At 41.6% G+C, this 14,911-nt stretch overlaps 1 protein-coding gene across 1 annotated transcript in view; it reads left to right on the top strand.

Annotated features, from left to right (window-relative positions):
- Positions 1-14,536, top strand: part of LHFPL1 (LHFPL tetraspan subfamily member 1) — a 43,467-nt gene extending 28,931 nt beyond the window's left edge. Inside the window, 1 exon segment of the mRNA XM_033201366.1 lies at positions 14,305-14,536. Within this exon segment, the coding sequence (XP_033057257.1) occupies positions 14,305-14,486 (182 nt within the window). The 3' untranslated portion in view covers positions 14,487-14,536.
- Positions 14,537-14,911: the final 375 nt, after the last annotated feature.

Below are 14,911 nucleotides of genomic sequence, written 5' to 3' on the forward strand. Positions count from 1 at the left end.
CTGACTATCACTTCCATCACCACCCTATCTTCTTCTCTTGCCCAGCCACCTCGAAAATACCATGTCCCTCCACCCTTTTGCAACTTTGCATGTGCTACTCTGTTTGCTAGCAATGCCCTTCTTTCCTTCCTTACCTAGCTAACTTTTTATTTTTCCCTGAAAACTCCCCAGCTCCTTTCAACTGGATTTGATATCTCTCACCTATATCCTTGTAGCAGTCCATATCGGAGCACTTGTCACACTAATAGTCTATTTCCTTGTCCTATTTCTGCTTCTGACTCCCTTTCACTCATCTAGTTTGTTGATCTTACCTATGAGAAAACAATATGTTTATAGAGCTTACTATAGTGACTGGCATATAGAAGCATTTAACCAATATTAGCTATTACTATTCCAGTAACTGACTTATTTAGCTGAGAAAGTTTAAGTGGAAGCAAGCAGAGGGCTACTGAGCATATGTTAGGGGAGAGGAACCAATTTCCTAGAGGCTAACTGTCCTCAAGAGCTAGCGCTGAATCAAATGCATCCAATATTTGGTCAGATGGGTTTTAACCCGTCTCCTTGAGGAGAGCGCCCAAAGCTCTTCTGAGAAGCTGCTCCAGGTGTAGCTAACAGGCTGTATAAAAGGCAACACGGGGTGACACAGAAGTGTTTTTCAGAGGCAGCTAAAGGTAAATCTGGAGAGAGACCTAGAAGTACAATTTAACTTGGCCTGAGACATGAAAGATGAGCAGAGTAGCTAAAACTCAGGATAGTTATATGGAAAGTGATATAAATAAGCAATACAGGTTGGCAAAACATGAGGAAAGGTCAGAAGCTAATGCTCAATAGTTGCGAGGAAGATTTTAATCGAAGGACTCAATTTGTTTGGCAGAAGTGTGTGAGAGAGAAAAGGAAAATCAGCCAAATCAGGGCATTTCTGTCATCATGAGGGCTTGGCTCTTCTTTGAGTACTCGCATGGACTTTCTAGCAAGTGCCCTGGTCTTCCCTTACCCTTTGGAACATTGGGTTGAACCACGATGAAGCTGAAAACCCAGAATGTCCTACCCCTCCAGCAGACCTGACTGGACCAAAAAGTCAGTGGCTACTCACAATAGCATATTTACCTGAACAACTGAAGTTTTCAGTGGGTTTTTTTTTTTATTTTTCTTCTCTGGCAAAGGAGCCTGGCAGGCTTCTGGAATCTTCAGTAGGTTCTGGGCCTCCAATCTGGGCTGCTGTTGACACTCACGCCCAGCTTGGAGAGTGAGAAGAGAGATGTTCTCATAGCTTTGGCTGTCTTTTTGCTGGGGGCCGTGGTGGGGGTGGTAGGATGTTTGGCAATTGCTCTTGAATTCGTTGGCTTTGCTTTATCTTTGTGGATTATTCATCTGTGTTTGCTGAACCTAGCAGAGAAAGTTCTCTGCTCATTTAGCTTGGCTGCATTAAAAATATTTTTATGTTGCTACCTATAAAGACCCTAAAGTCAACAGTATGTTTCTGAAAAGATGCAACCGCCAGCTCTTGCTAACATAAAATTCAGGTCCTCATGGCAAAAATATGTTGAGTCAGCAAATAGCAACCACCACTTCCTCCCTTACCCTACCATGTGTACCAAACGATAGTTTGGAAGATGGGTTGTTACCTGGTTTCATGACTTTAGATGGTGCCACAGTGTTGAGAAGAACAGCTGGCTTTCCTGAACTGAGTTTGCTTTGGAAAAAATAATACCCTCAATAGGAAGAGGTCTGTAAAAGCTTAACCCTCCCCAGCCATCAGTCTCCATGTGCCATGATCCCTATCTCTAGTGTTCTAATCTTCCACCCACCCCATTGATTCTCCTTTAGTCTCTTTCTCTTCTTTGATTTCTCTCTATTCCTTCGCCTCACTCCCTACTCTATCAAATTCCAAAGGATTCCTAGGTGTTTCTCTGTAGCTGAGGGTTTTGTCCTCAGGGCCAGTATAAGCTACCTGGCTTGATATGTGGAAGCCTATGAAGGCCATCGAGGCCCCCAGGTCACTCCCAAGCAGACTTCTCTCCATATCTGTCCTGTCCCTCTACACTGGGTGGTGAAGTTGAGGATGATATGCAGGTTCCCATTTTAGATTCTTCTCTGTCCTTGGTGTCATTCCTTCCCTTCTTTTGCCTATCTAAGGCCAGGGCAGTGTCTCTTAAACTTCCTGATTATTGGAGTATATTAGATGAAAAAACAAATGCTAATATTGTTCTCTCTGCCCCTTACCTGAAACACTCTCCAGTCTTCTGATTGCAATAATTCCTAGAAATTGGATCTCATCTTTCTAGTGGAATACAACCCTCTATCTACACCTTTGAACTATTCACATTGCCCAAATGGATTTTTCCCTTCTTGCTTGACCCTGAAACTCCAAACTGCTTTACCCCATCTTCATGAGCCTCTCCCCTGCACATCAATATCGAACACTTCTTACCATAATCCGGGGTCCTAGCGTGCTTGTTTTTTCCCTTCTACAGTAGCAGCTCTCAGAACTTGACTGTTGGCAACACTTGTGTGAAATTAAATCATCATAGATCTGAAGGTGCCATTACATTTCATGTAGCCCTATTCAGTTTTGGAGGTGTTCGTTGTGATTGTGGGCTTGCTATATCCCTGCTCCCCTGACTCTTCCGCCAACCTTTCAGGAGCCTGGAATTTCATCAGATGATTCTCTGAAAGAGAAGACTCCATTCACTCAAAAGACAGACTTACCTCACTCTCTTTTTATGCCCTTTCTTTTCAACATTGTTTCCTTCTTCCTCCAAAGAGAACTCCTTTTTTTGATTCACTTTCGAGCATTCTTGGTTTCTAAGCTGGCATTCTGCACATGCCCCCTGAATGAGGGAGCCACTCTATCAGATTCTGACTCACTCTGGTCCATAATTTTGATGCCCACACCAATGCTAGGTCCTACCACAAGCACTGGGTTGGGGCTAACTCCCCATAGCTCATCATGACCCATTGACAACTAGCCAGACACCACAACCCTGAAGGGCATATGATTGCGGCTCTAGGGAGGGTGGTCAGTTTAAGTGGCTGCCAGTGACAATTTATCTCTAAACAGTGAGCTGTAAAACATAACATAGTGCTGCATCAAAGGAAACAGAGTCAAATTCCAAACCAATTTGATTTGCAACTTGGAATAAAAGCAACGTGTCTTGATTTAAATGTCAGGCCCACTGCTGAGTGATGATTTAATAACTCATATGAGGGATTCTGTCACAGCAAATTCAACACTGGAGTTGAGTGACTCACAGATAGAGTGTTAGAAATGATACAGAAGAGCACAAAAAGGAATAGGCTTTTCTCAGGGCTCATCCAGAATCTTTGCATAAAGCTAATTTGCAGTTAGAACCTCTTTTCTCCCCCTATCCTGCCACCGATCTTTCTCTTCACAGACACCCATGCATGGATATGGAGAAAATTTCTAGGTGTGATGTCATCTCCCTGCAGTATCTTCTAAGGACACAGACTTCTAACAATTCTAGCATGGAAGTAGAGTCAGTGCATTTAATCTGAAGGCAAGGAAGCGGTTAGTCTGGTGTTTCTCAAGGGACTTTAAGAGCACATCTGGTCCTAATGTGATGTCTTTAGGCAGGTACTTAATTATTTTTCCCCATTTTAAGGGTTAAAGAGCTGAGACCTGGTGGAGTCAAAACATTTATTCATATGTTTATCCTGTCTCCTTACTCCCAGGGAATCAGTGCTTCCTCCTCAATACCTTGTGAGATCTCTCCCCTTGAGTTTCCCTTGCCTTCCAGGGGGTAACACACCAGAATGTTCAACACTGACCATGCCTCAGTCCCAGTCTGCTTCCCAGGTCAAGAAGGAACCATGCATGGCTGTTCTTAAGGGAGGAAATTCCATTCTGTTGGGCTAATCTTTTAGTCATCAAGATTTATTTTGAATATAATTTAAAGTATAAATATCTGGTGTTTGTCTACATGAAGATTGCTCAGCCTAGACAATATCGACACTTTTTGGCCAGATCACTTTTTGTTGAGGAGAACTTTTTTATGTATTGTTGGATGTGTAGCAGTGTCCCTGGCCTCTGGTTAACTCTCTCTGCCTATGTCCTCCATGTGCCTCCAATCTATTTGACACAGACCTTTCAGGTTAATATTTCCAAACAATACCTCTAACTTAGTGGTTCTCAATAGAAAGCAACCTCCCCTCACACCAGGGGACATTTGGCAATGTCTGGTGACATTTTTGGTTTTCACAACTTGGTGGGGAGGAAGAATAAGCTGCTTTAGACATATAGTGGGTAAAAGCCAGAGTGTTACAGTGTACAGGAAAACCGCCCCCTGCCCCCGCCCTCGCACCAAATAAATGTCCAACCCCAAATGTCAATAGCGCCAAGGTTGAGAAACCTTGCTCTAGCATATCATTCGCTGCTCAGAAACTTTCCATTGTTTCACACTGCTTGTCAGAAGATGACGGATTTCATGACCTCTCCTGATGTAGATTCAGTTTATTATTTTGTCAACTATAGCTCCTTTTTGGAAACAACTCTGAATGTTATGCTTTTTCTGAAACATGTCATGTGCTTTCTCACTCACATAACTTGGCTCACGCCAACCATGCCTTCTGCCTAGAATGCCCACTTCCCACTACTAAAGCCAAGTTGAAATGTAGCATCTACAAAGGCTTACCTGAGCTCAAATTTTCCCAGCTGCAAATAATTCCTCCTTCCTGGATATTCCTATAGTATTTTACACCTATATCTCTTAAAGCACTTATCATAGTCATAATACAATAGAAATATGAACTGGAAGGGGCTTTTAGAATTCTCTTCAGTAAATCCTTTCTCTAAAAGTAAAGGAAAGGGAGGTCCAGAAAGGTGAAGTAATTGGCTGAAGGCATCGTATATTCTCGTAAGACTTGGACTGTAGTAATTTGTGTTCTTGGTTTCATTCTCCTAGCATGGTTGAAATGGATGATCATGAACTTTGAGTTAGGTCTGGCAGTCAAATTGCAATTCTGACACTTATAAGTGGACCAAGTCATCTACCTTTCTGAAACTCAGTTCCCTGAGCAGTAAATGGAAATAATCATGGCTGTGATGAGAATTAAATGAGATTGTGTATTAAAAATGCCTAGCATGATTAGGGGAAAGAGCGGGGCAGTGGCAGACGCGAACGACTCTGTCTGACAGCTTTGGGGAGAGCCGTGGATCTCCTAACGCGGAGGTTGAGATCTGAGAACGGACAGACTGCCTGCTCAGGTGGGTCCCTGACCCCTGAGTAGCCTAGCTGGGAGACATCCCCCACTAGGGGCAGTCTGACACCCCACACCTCACAGGGTGGAGTCACCCCTGAGAGGAAACTTCCAAAGAAAGAATCAGAGGTACAATCGCTGTTCAGCAATATTCTATCTTCGGCAACCTCTGCTGCTGACACCCAGGAACAGGGTCTGGAGTGGACCTCAAGCAATCTCCAACAGACCAACAGACAGTCCTTCTGACTGTCAGAAGGAAAACTATCAAACAGGAAGGACACCTATACCAAAACCCATCAGTACGTCACCATCATCAAAGACCAGAGACAGATAAAACCACAAAGATGGGGAAGAAGCAGGGCAGAAAAGCTGGAAATTCAAAAAATAAGAGCGCATCTCCTCCTGCAAAGGAGCGCAGCCCATCGCCAGCAACGGATCAAAGCTGGTCAGAGAATGACTTTGACGAGATGAGAGAAGAAGGCTTCAGTCCATCAAACCTCTCAGAGCTAAAGGAGGAATTACGTACCCAGCGCAAAGAAACTAAAAATCTTGAAAAAAAAGTGGAAGAATTGACAGCTAGACTAATTAATGCAGAGAAGATCATAAACGAATGACAGAGATGAAAACCATGACACGAGAATACGTGACAAATGCACAAGCTTCAGTAACCGACTCGATCAACTGGAAGAAAGAGTATCAGCGATTGAGGATCAAATGAATGAAATGAAGCGAGAAGAGAAAACCAAAAGAAAAAAGAAGAAAAAGAAATGAACAAAGCCTGCAAGAAGTATGGGATTATGTAAAAAGACCAAATCTACGTCTGATTGGGGTGCCTGAAAATGAGGGGGAAAATGGAACCAAGTTGGAAAACACTCTTCAGGATATCATCCAGGAGAACTTCCCCAACCTAGTAGGGCAGGCCAACATTCAAATTCAGGAAATACAGAGAACGCCACAAAGATACTCCTCCAGAAGAGCAACTCCAAGACACATAATTGCCAGATTCACCAAAGTTGAAATGAAGGAAAAAATCTTAAGGGCAGCCAGAGAGAAAGGTCGGGTTACCCACAAAGGGAAGCCATCAGAATAACAGCAGACCTCTCGGCAGAAACTCTACAAGCCAGAAGAGAGTGGGGGCCAATATTCAACGTTCTTAAAGAAAAGAATTTTCAACCAGAATTTCATATCCAGCCAAACTAAGCTTCATCAGTGAAGGAGAAATAAAATCCTTTACAGATAAGCAAATGCTTAGAGATTTTGTCACCACCAGGCCTGCCTTACAAGAGACCTGAAGGAAGCCCTAAACATGGAAAGGAACAACCGGTACCAGCCATTGCAAAAACATGCCAAAATGTAAAGACCATCGAGGCTAGGAAGAAACTGCATCAACTAACGAGCAAAATAACCAGTTAATATCATAATGACAGGATCAAGTTCACACATAACAATATTACCTTAAATGTCAATGGACTAAATGCTCCAATTAAAAGACACAGACTGGCAAACTGGATCAAGAGTCAAGACCCATCAGTCTGCTGTATTCAGGAGACCCATCTCACATGCAGAGACATACATAGGCTCAAAATAAAGGGATGGAGGAAGATCTACCAAGCAAATGGAGAACAAAAAAAAGCAGGGGTTGCAATCCTAGTCTGATAAAACAGACTTTAAACCATCAAAGATCAAAAGAGACAAAGAAGGCCATTACATAATGGTAAAGGGATCAATTCAACAGGAAGAGCTAACTCTCCTAAATATCTATGCACCCAATACAGGAGCACCCAGATTCATAAAGCAAGTCCTTAGAGACCTACAAAGAGACTTAGACTCCCATACAATAATAATGGGAGACTTCAACACTCCACTGTCAACATTAGACAGATCAACGAGACAGAAAGTTAACAAGGATATCCAGGAATTGAACTCATCTCTGCACCAAGCGGACCTAATAGACATCTATAGAACTCTCCACCCCAAATCAACAGAATATACATTCTTCTCAGCACCACATCGCATATTCCAAAATTGACCACATAATTGGAAGTAAAGCACTCCTCAGCAAATGTACAAGAACAGAAATTATAACAAACCTCTCTCAGACCACAGTGCAATCAAACTAGAACTCAGGACTAAGAAACTCAATCAAAACCGCTCAACTACATGGAAACTGAACAACCTGCTCCTGAATGACTACTGGGTACATAACGAAATGAAAGCAGAAATAAAGATGTTCTTCGAAACCAATGAGAACAAAGATACAACATACCAGAATCTCTGGGACACATTTAAAGCAGTGTGTAGAGGAAATTTATAGCACTAAATGCCCACAAGAGAAAGCAGGAAGATCTAAAATGACACTCTAACATCACAATTAAAAGAACTAGAGAGGCAAGAGCAAACACATTCAAAAGCTAGCAGAAGGCAAGAAATAACTAAGATCAGAGCAGAACTGAAGGAGATAGAGACACAAAAAACCTCCAAAAAATCAATGAATCCAGGAGTTGGTTTTTTGAAAAGATCAACAAAATTGACAGACCGCTAGCAAGACTAATAAAGAAGAAAAGAGAGAGGAATCAAATAGTCGCAATAAAAAATGATAAAGGGGATATCACCACCGACCCCACAGAAATACAAACAACCATCAGAGAATACTATAAATGCCTCTACGCAAATCAACTAGAAAATCTAGAAGAAATGGATAATTTCCTGGACACTTACACTCTCCCAGACTAAACCAGGAAGAAGTTGAATCCCTGAATAGACCAATAGCAGGCTCTGAAATTGAGGCAACAATTAATAGCCTACCCACCAAAAAAAGTCCAGGACCAGATGGATTCACAGCTGAATTCTACCAGAGGTACAAGGAGGAGCTGGTACCATTCCTTCTGAAACTATTCAATCAATAGAAAAAGAGGAATCCTCCCAACTCTTTTTATGAGGCCAACATCATCCTGATACCAAAGCCTGGCAGAGACACAACAAAAAAAGAGAATTTTAGACCAATATCCCTGATGAACATCGATGCAAAAATTCTCAATAAAATACTGGCAAACCGGATTCAGCAGCACATCAAAAAGCTTATCCACCATGATCAAGTGGGCTTCATCCCTGGGATGCAAGGCTGGTTCAACATTCGCAAATCAATAAACGTAATCCAGCATATAAACAGAACCAAAGACAAGAACCACATGATTATCTCAATAGATGCAGAAAAGGCTTTTGACAAAATTCAACAGCCCTTTATGCTAAAAACGCTCAATAAATTCGGTATTGATGGAACGTACCTCAAAATAATAAGAGCTATTTATGACAAACCCACAGCTAATATCATACTGAATGGGCAAAAACTGGAAAAATTCCCTTTGAAAACTGGCACAAGACAGGGATGCCCTCTCTCACCACTCCTATTCAACATAGTGTTGGAAGTTCTGGCTAGGGCAATCAGGCAAGAGAAAGAAATCAAGGGTATCCAGTTAGGAAAAGAAGAAGTCAAATTGTCCCTGTTTGCAGATGACATGATTGTATATTTAGAAAACCCCATTGTCTCAGCCCAAAATCTCCTTAAGCTGATAAGCAACTTCAGCAAAGTCTCAGGATACAAAATTAATGTGCAAAAATCACAAGCATTCTTATACACCAGTAACAGACAAGCAGAGAGCCAAATCAGGAATGAACTTCCATTCACAATTGCTTCAAAGAGAATAAAATACCTAGGAATCCAGCTTACAAGGGATGTAAAGGACCTCTTCAAGGAGAACTACAAACCACTGCTCAGTGAAATCAAAGAGGACACAAACAAATGGAAGAACATACCATGCTCATGGATAGGAAGAATCAATATCGTGAAAATGGCCATACTGCCCAAGGTTATTTATAGATTCAATGCCATCCCCATCAAGCTACCAATGATTTCTTCACAGAATTGGAAAAAACGGCTTTAAAGTTCATATGGAACCAAAAAGAGCCCGCATTGCCAAGACAATCCTAAGTCAAAAGGACAAAGCTGGAGGCGTCACGCTACCTGACTTCAAACTATACTACAAGGCTACAGTAACCAAAACAGCATGGTACTGGTACCACAACAGAGATATAGACCAATGGAACAGAACAGAGTCCTCAGAAATAATACCACACATCTACAGCCATCTGATCTTTGACAAACCTGAGAGAAACAAGAAATGGGGAAAGGATTCCCTATTTAATAAATGGTGCTGGGAAAATTGGCTAGCCATAAGTAGAAAGCTGAAACTGGATCCTTTCCTTACCCCTTATACGAAAATTAATTCAAGATGGATTAGAGACTTAAATGTTAGACCTAATACCATAAAAACCCTAGAAGAAAATCTAGGTAGTACCATTCAGGACATAGGCATGGGCAAGGACTTCATGTCTAAAACACCAAAAGCAACGGCAGCAAAAGCAAAAATGACACATGGGATCTAATTAAACTAAAGAGCTTTTGCACAGCTAAAGAAACTACCATCAGAGTGAACAGGCAACCTACAGAATGGGAGAAAATTTTTGCAACTACTCATCTGACAAAGGGCTAATATCCAGAATCTACAAAGAACTCAAACAAATACAAGAAAAAAACAAACAACCCCATCAAAAAGTGGGGAAAGGATATGAACAGACATTTCTCAAAAGAAGACATTCATACAGCCAACAGACACATGAAAAAATGCTCATCATCACTCGCCATCAGAGAAATGCAAATCAAAACCACAATGAGATACCATCTCACACCAGTTAGAATGGCAATCATTAAGAAGTCAGGAAACAACAGGTGTTGGAGAGGATGTGGAGAAATAGGAACACTTTTACACTGTTGGTGGGATTGTAAACTAGTTCAACCATTATGGAAAACAGTATGGCGATTCCTCAAGGATCTAGAACTAGATGTACCATATGACCCAGCCATCCCACTACTGGGTATATACCCAAAGGATTATAAATACTCTACTACAAAGACACATGCACACGTATGTTTATTGCGGCACTATTCACAATAGCAAAGACTTGGAATCAACCCAATGTCCATCTGTGACAGACTGGATTAAGAAAATGTGGCACATATACACCATGGAATACTATGCAGCCATCAAAAAGGATGAGTTTGTGTCCTTTGTAGGGACATGGATGCAGCTGGAAACCATCATTCTTAGCAAACTATCACAAGAAGAGAAAACCAAACACCGCATGTTCTCACTCATAGGTGGGAACTGAACAATGAGATCACTTGGACTCGGAAGGGAACATCACACACTGGGGCCTATCATGGGGAGGGGGGAGGAGGGAGGGATTGCATTGGGGAGTTATACATGATATAAACGTCATGCACATGTACCCTAGAACTTAAAGTAATAAAAAAAAAAAAAAAAAAAAAAAAAAAAAAAAAAAAAAATGCCTAGCATTATCGGTACTCAATACATGTTTGTCAGATGAAAATAAGGATCAATAATACTTTAAATAATGGGATTTAGGAATGGGTAATGGTCCATAGGACTTCACTAAAAGGCGACAAGAGGCAAAATATGGCAACTCATTGCCACCTGCTCCCTACTTTTGCACCCTTCCATAGAAGGTTTCCTCAGTGAGCCATCAGACCAGCATGCAAGTTTTCTGTGGAGTAAACTGAGTGCTGAGAGTGGCTCCCAAATGGTAAGGTAGTTCTTAAAAGGTGCTTTTCTTTTTCTTTTACAATGCCAATGATATAATCTCTTCTTTCCTCCAGTATATAACAGGTAGAGTTGTGGGGAGGGATGTGGATGTAAGATATATTCCCCTCTTTCTCCTTAGTTTCCTTTATGACAGCAGCCTGGGGTAGATGCCTTCAGAGGTCTAACAGGAATCTCTGTGAGAGGGAATTCACAAGGCACTTGGGATGGCAATAGGAGCACTTTAGTGTTGGCTCCTAGCCCAGTGATACCTGGTTCTGGCTTCAATGAGGTTTATTGGGGCCTTTCTAGCCAGTTCTTCACTCTGGAACTGACCACTCTGTCACCTTTCTTCCTGCCTAGGGCTTTGGGATAATGGCATGCTATGCATTTTTCTCTTCATTCAGAGAAATGAGTCTTTCCCTGATCCCAGGGTGCATGTGCCTAATAGAAATATCCTTGCTCCTCGAATGAGGGGATGACCTGACAGGCAGCTGAAGAAACAAAATGAGACTTTTGATGTCTTATCTAGACTAGATTTGGAATAAGCTGGGGAGGATAAAGTTGCTTGACAATGGGCCCACCTCAGAGCTGGCTCCTCTCTGCTCTGCCAGGTGAGTACAGGAGATTTTTGTTGGAGGGGGTTAGAAGAGAAGCTCAGGTGAGTCTATTACAACTTGACTTAGGAACCCCCCTCCTTAAGGCTTACAGGTCAAGGGTCCTGTAAGAGGAAAATGCTTTTGGGTGTGATGAAAAAACCTGCAGAGGGCAGAGCACTGGATTGAGAGTGAAGAGACTTGGTCTGGATTTCTGCCTCTACCTCTCTGTTTCTGAGAGAGTTCCCAGGGCTATCACCATAGCCTCATATTATGGTTTGTGAAGTAGATGCAATAAAGTCTGCAGTCTTCCTCCCAGTAATGGCAGAAGTTGAAGGTTTTCCAGTCTCTGGAGTTTTCACTCTGTGAATTCCAAAACATTGTTCAAACCTTCCTACTTTGTGTATGTGAACCAGGGAGTCTGTGTGTGCATGTGTGTGTGTGTGTGTGTGTGTGTGGATGAGTGTGTGTGTGTGTGTATGAGTGTGTGTGTGTGTGTGTGTCTGGGGGAGGAACAACAAGGCGGGGATACAGCTCTATAGCCTGCTTATCTCTATACGTTATTCTTCAGTTTACTGTCTTCAGAGTCCACCATTGTTGTTCTTGTTTAAACTACTTTGGAGATAGTTGAGCTCCTTTCTCAAAGGAGGCTTCTTTTTCAAATTTGCTCTTTCTGAGGTTTGCACTATTTTCATAGCTGCTGTAATTGGGCTTTCACCATGATTTTGGGTGGGACCACAGGAGTTCAGGAACTTATATGACTGCCCAGGTCTATTGGTAAAGTACTATTTCCTCTGAAGGACTGTAACACTTGACACTGGTCATAAGAAGGGATAAGGATCCATTCACCCATTCAAGTAGAGAGGAAGGATTCATGGTATTGTGAGAGGCTCTGATGAGGGAAGTTGACTTAGGAAGGTCAGAGAAAACTTCACTGAAGAATTAATGATTATGTTTAGTTCTGAGGAATTATTAAACATTGACTAAGTAAAGAAAGTAGTGGAAAGTATATGCATACATGTGCACATGCAGTGAATATTTTAGGCAAAGGAAACAGAATGTGCATAAGCCTTAAGGTACAAGGGATCAGGGCACATTCCAGAAAGAAATAAAATACTATATTCGCTGGTTTTTCAACTTTAATTCAAAATTTAAGCCATAGTTTTAGGTGTTAAGGGTTGAAAATGCCATGTACTCAGCTTTGAAGTACTGTTAGGCTAAATCACACATACTGAAATGGTACCCACTGTGAATAGAGCATATGAAAGTAAATCACAAAAAGAAACAATGCATCTGTACTATTGAGCCAACAATCTGGAAGAGAGGAAAGGACAGATAAAACTGTGAAATGTAAATCTTTCACCCAATATTTTGTCCAGCAGGTACATCTGTCTATGGAGTATACAGATACATTCCTGGAGGGCTACTTGGTTGAGGTGACATGAGCCCAATGGAATGAATCAAGGGAGGGCTTCAAGCAGGTGCCAAGTTCTGGATTGTGCTCTGAGGAAGCTATAGATTGATGAATAAGAGGAGAGAAGATGTTTCTGGCAGGATAAACAGCATGAGACATGACTTGGTGGTAGACTATTTTATTTCTGAGATGGGAATGTGGGGATAATTAGGCTGGCTGAATGGAAAGCAAAGAAGCCAAGCTTGGGGCCATCTTAGACTCTTTCTAGGACACACCAACTAATCAATTAAAGCAGTAAAATTAAGGTTCACCAGGTACTATATGAAAATAAATAATTGGTTATTTGAATTTAGCCTTTTAAAAAATAAATTGTCATACAGATCAATCTTGACATCCTCCACTGACTGTAGTCGGGATTAACTTTCTTCAAGATTTAGAGGTCAGTGAAAGTTGCTGCCTGTCTTTCTTTTCAGGGCCTTTCTGCAATTTTGTATCACTGGGACCCTACCATAATTTATGGAGTCCTGTTTGCTTAACTTTATTTTAGCAGTTAGTTACTTTGATACCTTGTAAAGTAATAGGTCTTATTTCTCTAGGCATTGACATTTTCTGAAGGATGGCTGAAAAGTCACAAATCTTTCAGACAAAGGAACCTGTCTCTGATGGAATAGCAGGTGGTGGGGTGGATGTCTTTGAGCAGGTGACCTTTCCTGTTACCTTATAAAGAGAAAACTATCTACTTCAAAGCTTGGCTTTGATTCCAATGCATATTTCTTTCCTGGGTGTTGAAAGGCTAGGTTAGGATAGAGACATGATGTAAGAGGGAGTGGATTTTATTTTACTTGTCTAATCCCCTGATGATGCAGGCAGCCCATGTACAGTATTCTATCACTGTGGTTAAAAGTGTGGAGTTTTGAAGTCATGATGAGTCAGCATTTATATCTTTAGCACTTGCCGGCTGTGTGGTTTTCAGTTGCCTCATCTTCTGTAGCTGTGTGTGCCTCAGTTGCTTTGTCCTTTGTAAAACAGGGATAATAAGAGTACCTATCTCATATAATTACTGTAATGATCAGTGAGGTATATGTTTAAAGAGCTTAGCATAATGCTTGACATCTTATCAAGTTGTTCTTGTCATCATTGTCATTAGCATTGCCACCCATACCACCCCCAAGCTCCTACTCTAACAAAAAAATAAAATCTTACAACCTCTTGCTAAAAAGCAAAGATCAGCAGTCAGCACAGAAGGAAAGAAGAAAATAGGAAGCCCAAGGGCATTCACTGTTTCCTATTCTCATCCTAACCATAGCATCTCAAAGAGAATGTATAAAAACTGTACTTTCTGGAATCATTTCTATATTTCATTACCAAGAGAAAATATGAAAAGACACCCAATCCTCATTCTCTGTCCCTGTTCTCACAGGTACGTGTCGGCTTGGCTGGGCCTATTACTGTGCTGGAGGTGGAGCAGCTGCAGCCATGTTGATCTGCACCTGGCTCTCTTGCTTTGCTGGAAGAAACCCCAAGCCTGTCATATTGGTGGAGAGCATCATGAGGAATACCAATTCTTATGCTATGGAGCTTGATCATTGCCTCAAACCTTGAGCTTTGAAAGAAGATTGGAGAGGGTGGGAAATGGGAGGAGAGAGCCCTGAAAAGAGGTACTAAGGATTAGGCCATTTGTCATCTAACTGTCATTAGTGTAGCCTAGTGTTTGCATGTTTTTTAAACTAATTGTCATTCATTTTCACTTATCTTTTAGCCAGTAGGTCACTGGCTGTTTATAAAATTCATCTAGAGGAAACATTCTCAGACATTTACCCAACTGGCAAGTACCTGCTAACCCAAAGACCCAAAGTACTCCTTTATGCAAAATAGGATCCAAAGCGAAGGCTGGGTAAGAATAGTTGTGCAGGGAGGGAGCACGAGATGGGCAGGGCTGGTTCCTACCACTCCATTCACACAGTTCATTCCCAAGTATTTATTGCCACCCCCAAACATCTCTGGAGTACTACTGCTCAATTTTTGTG

The sequence above is a fragment of the Trachypithecus francoisi genome, unplaced genomic scaffold (assembly GCF_009764315.1).
Source record: "Trachypithecus francoisi isolate TF-2019V2 unplaced genomic scaffold, Tfra_2.0 Lachesis_group6, whole genome shotgun sequence".
Classification (NCBI taxonomy): domain Eukaryota; kingdom Metazoa; phylum Chordata; class Mammalia; order Primates; family Cercopithecidae; genus Trachypithecus; species Trachypithecus francoisi.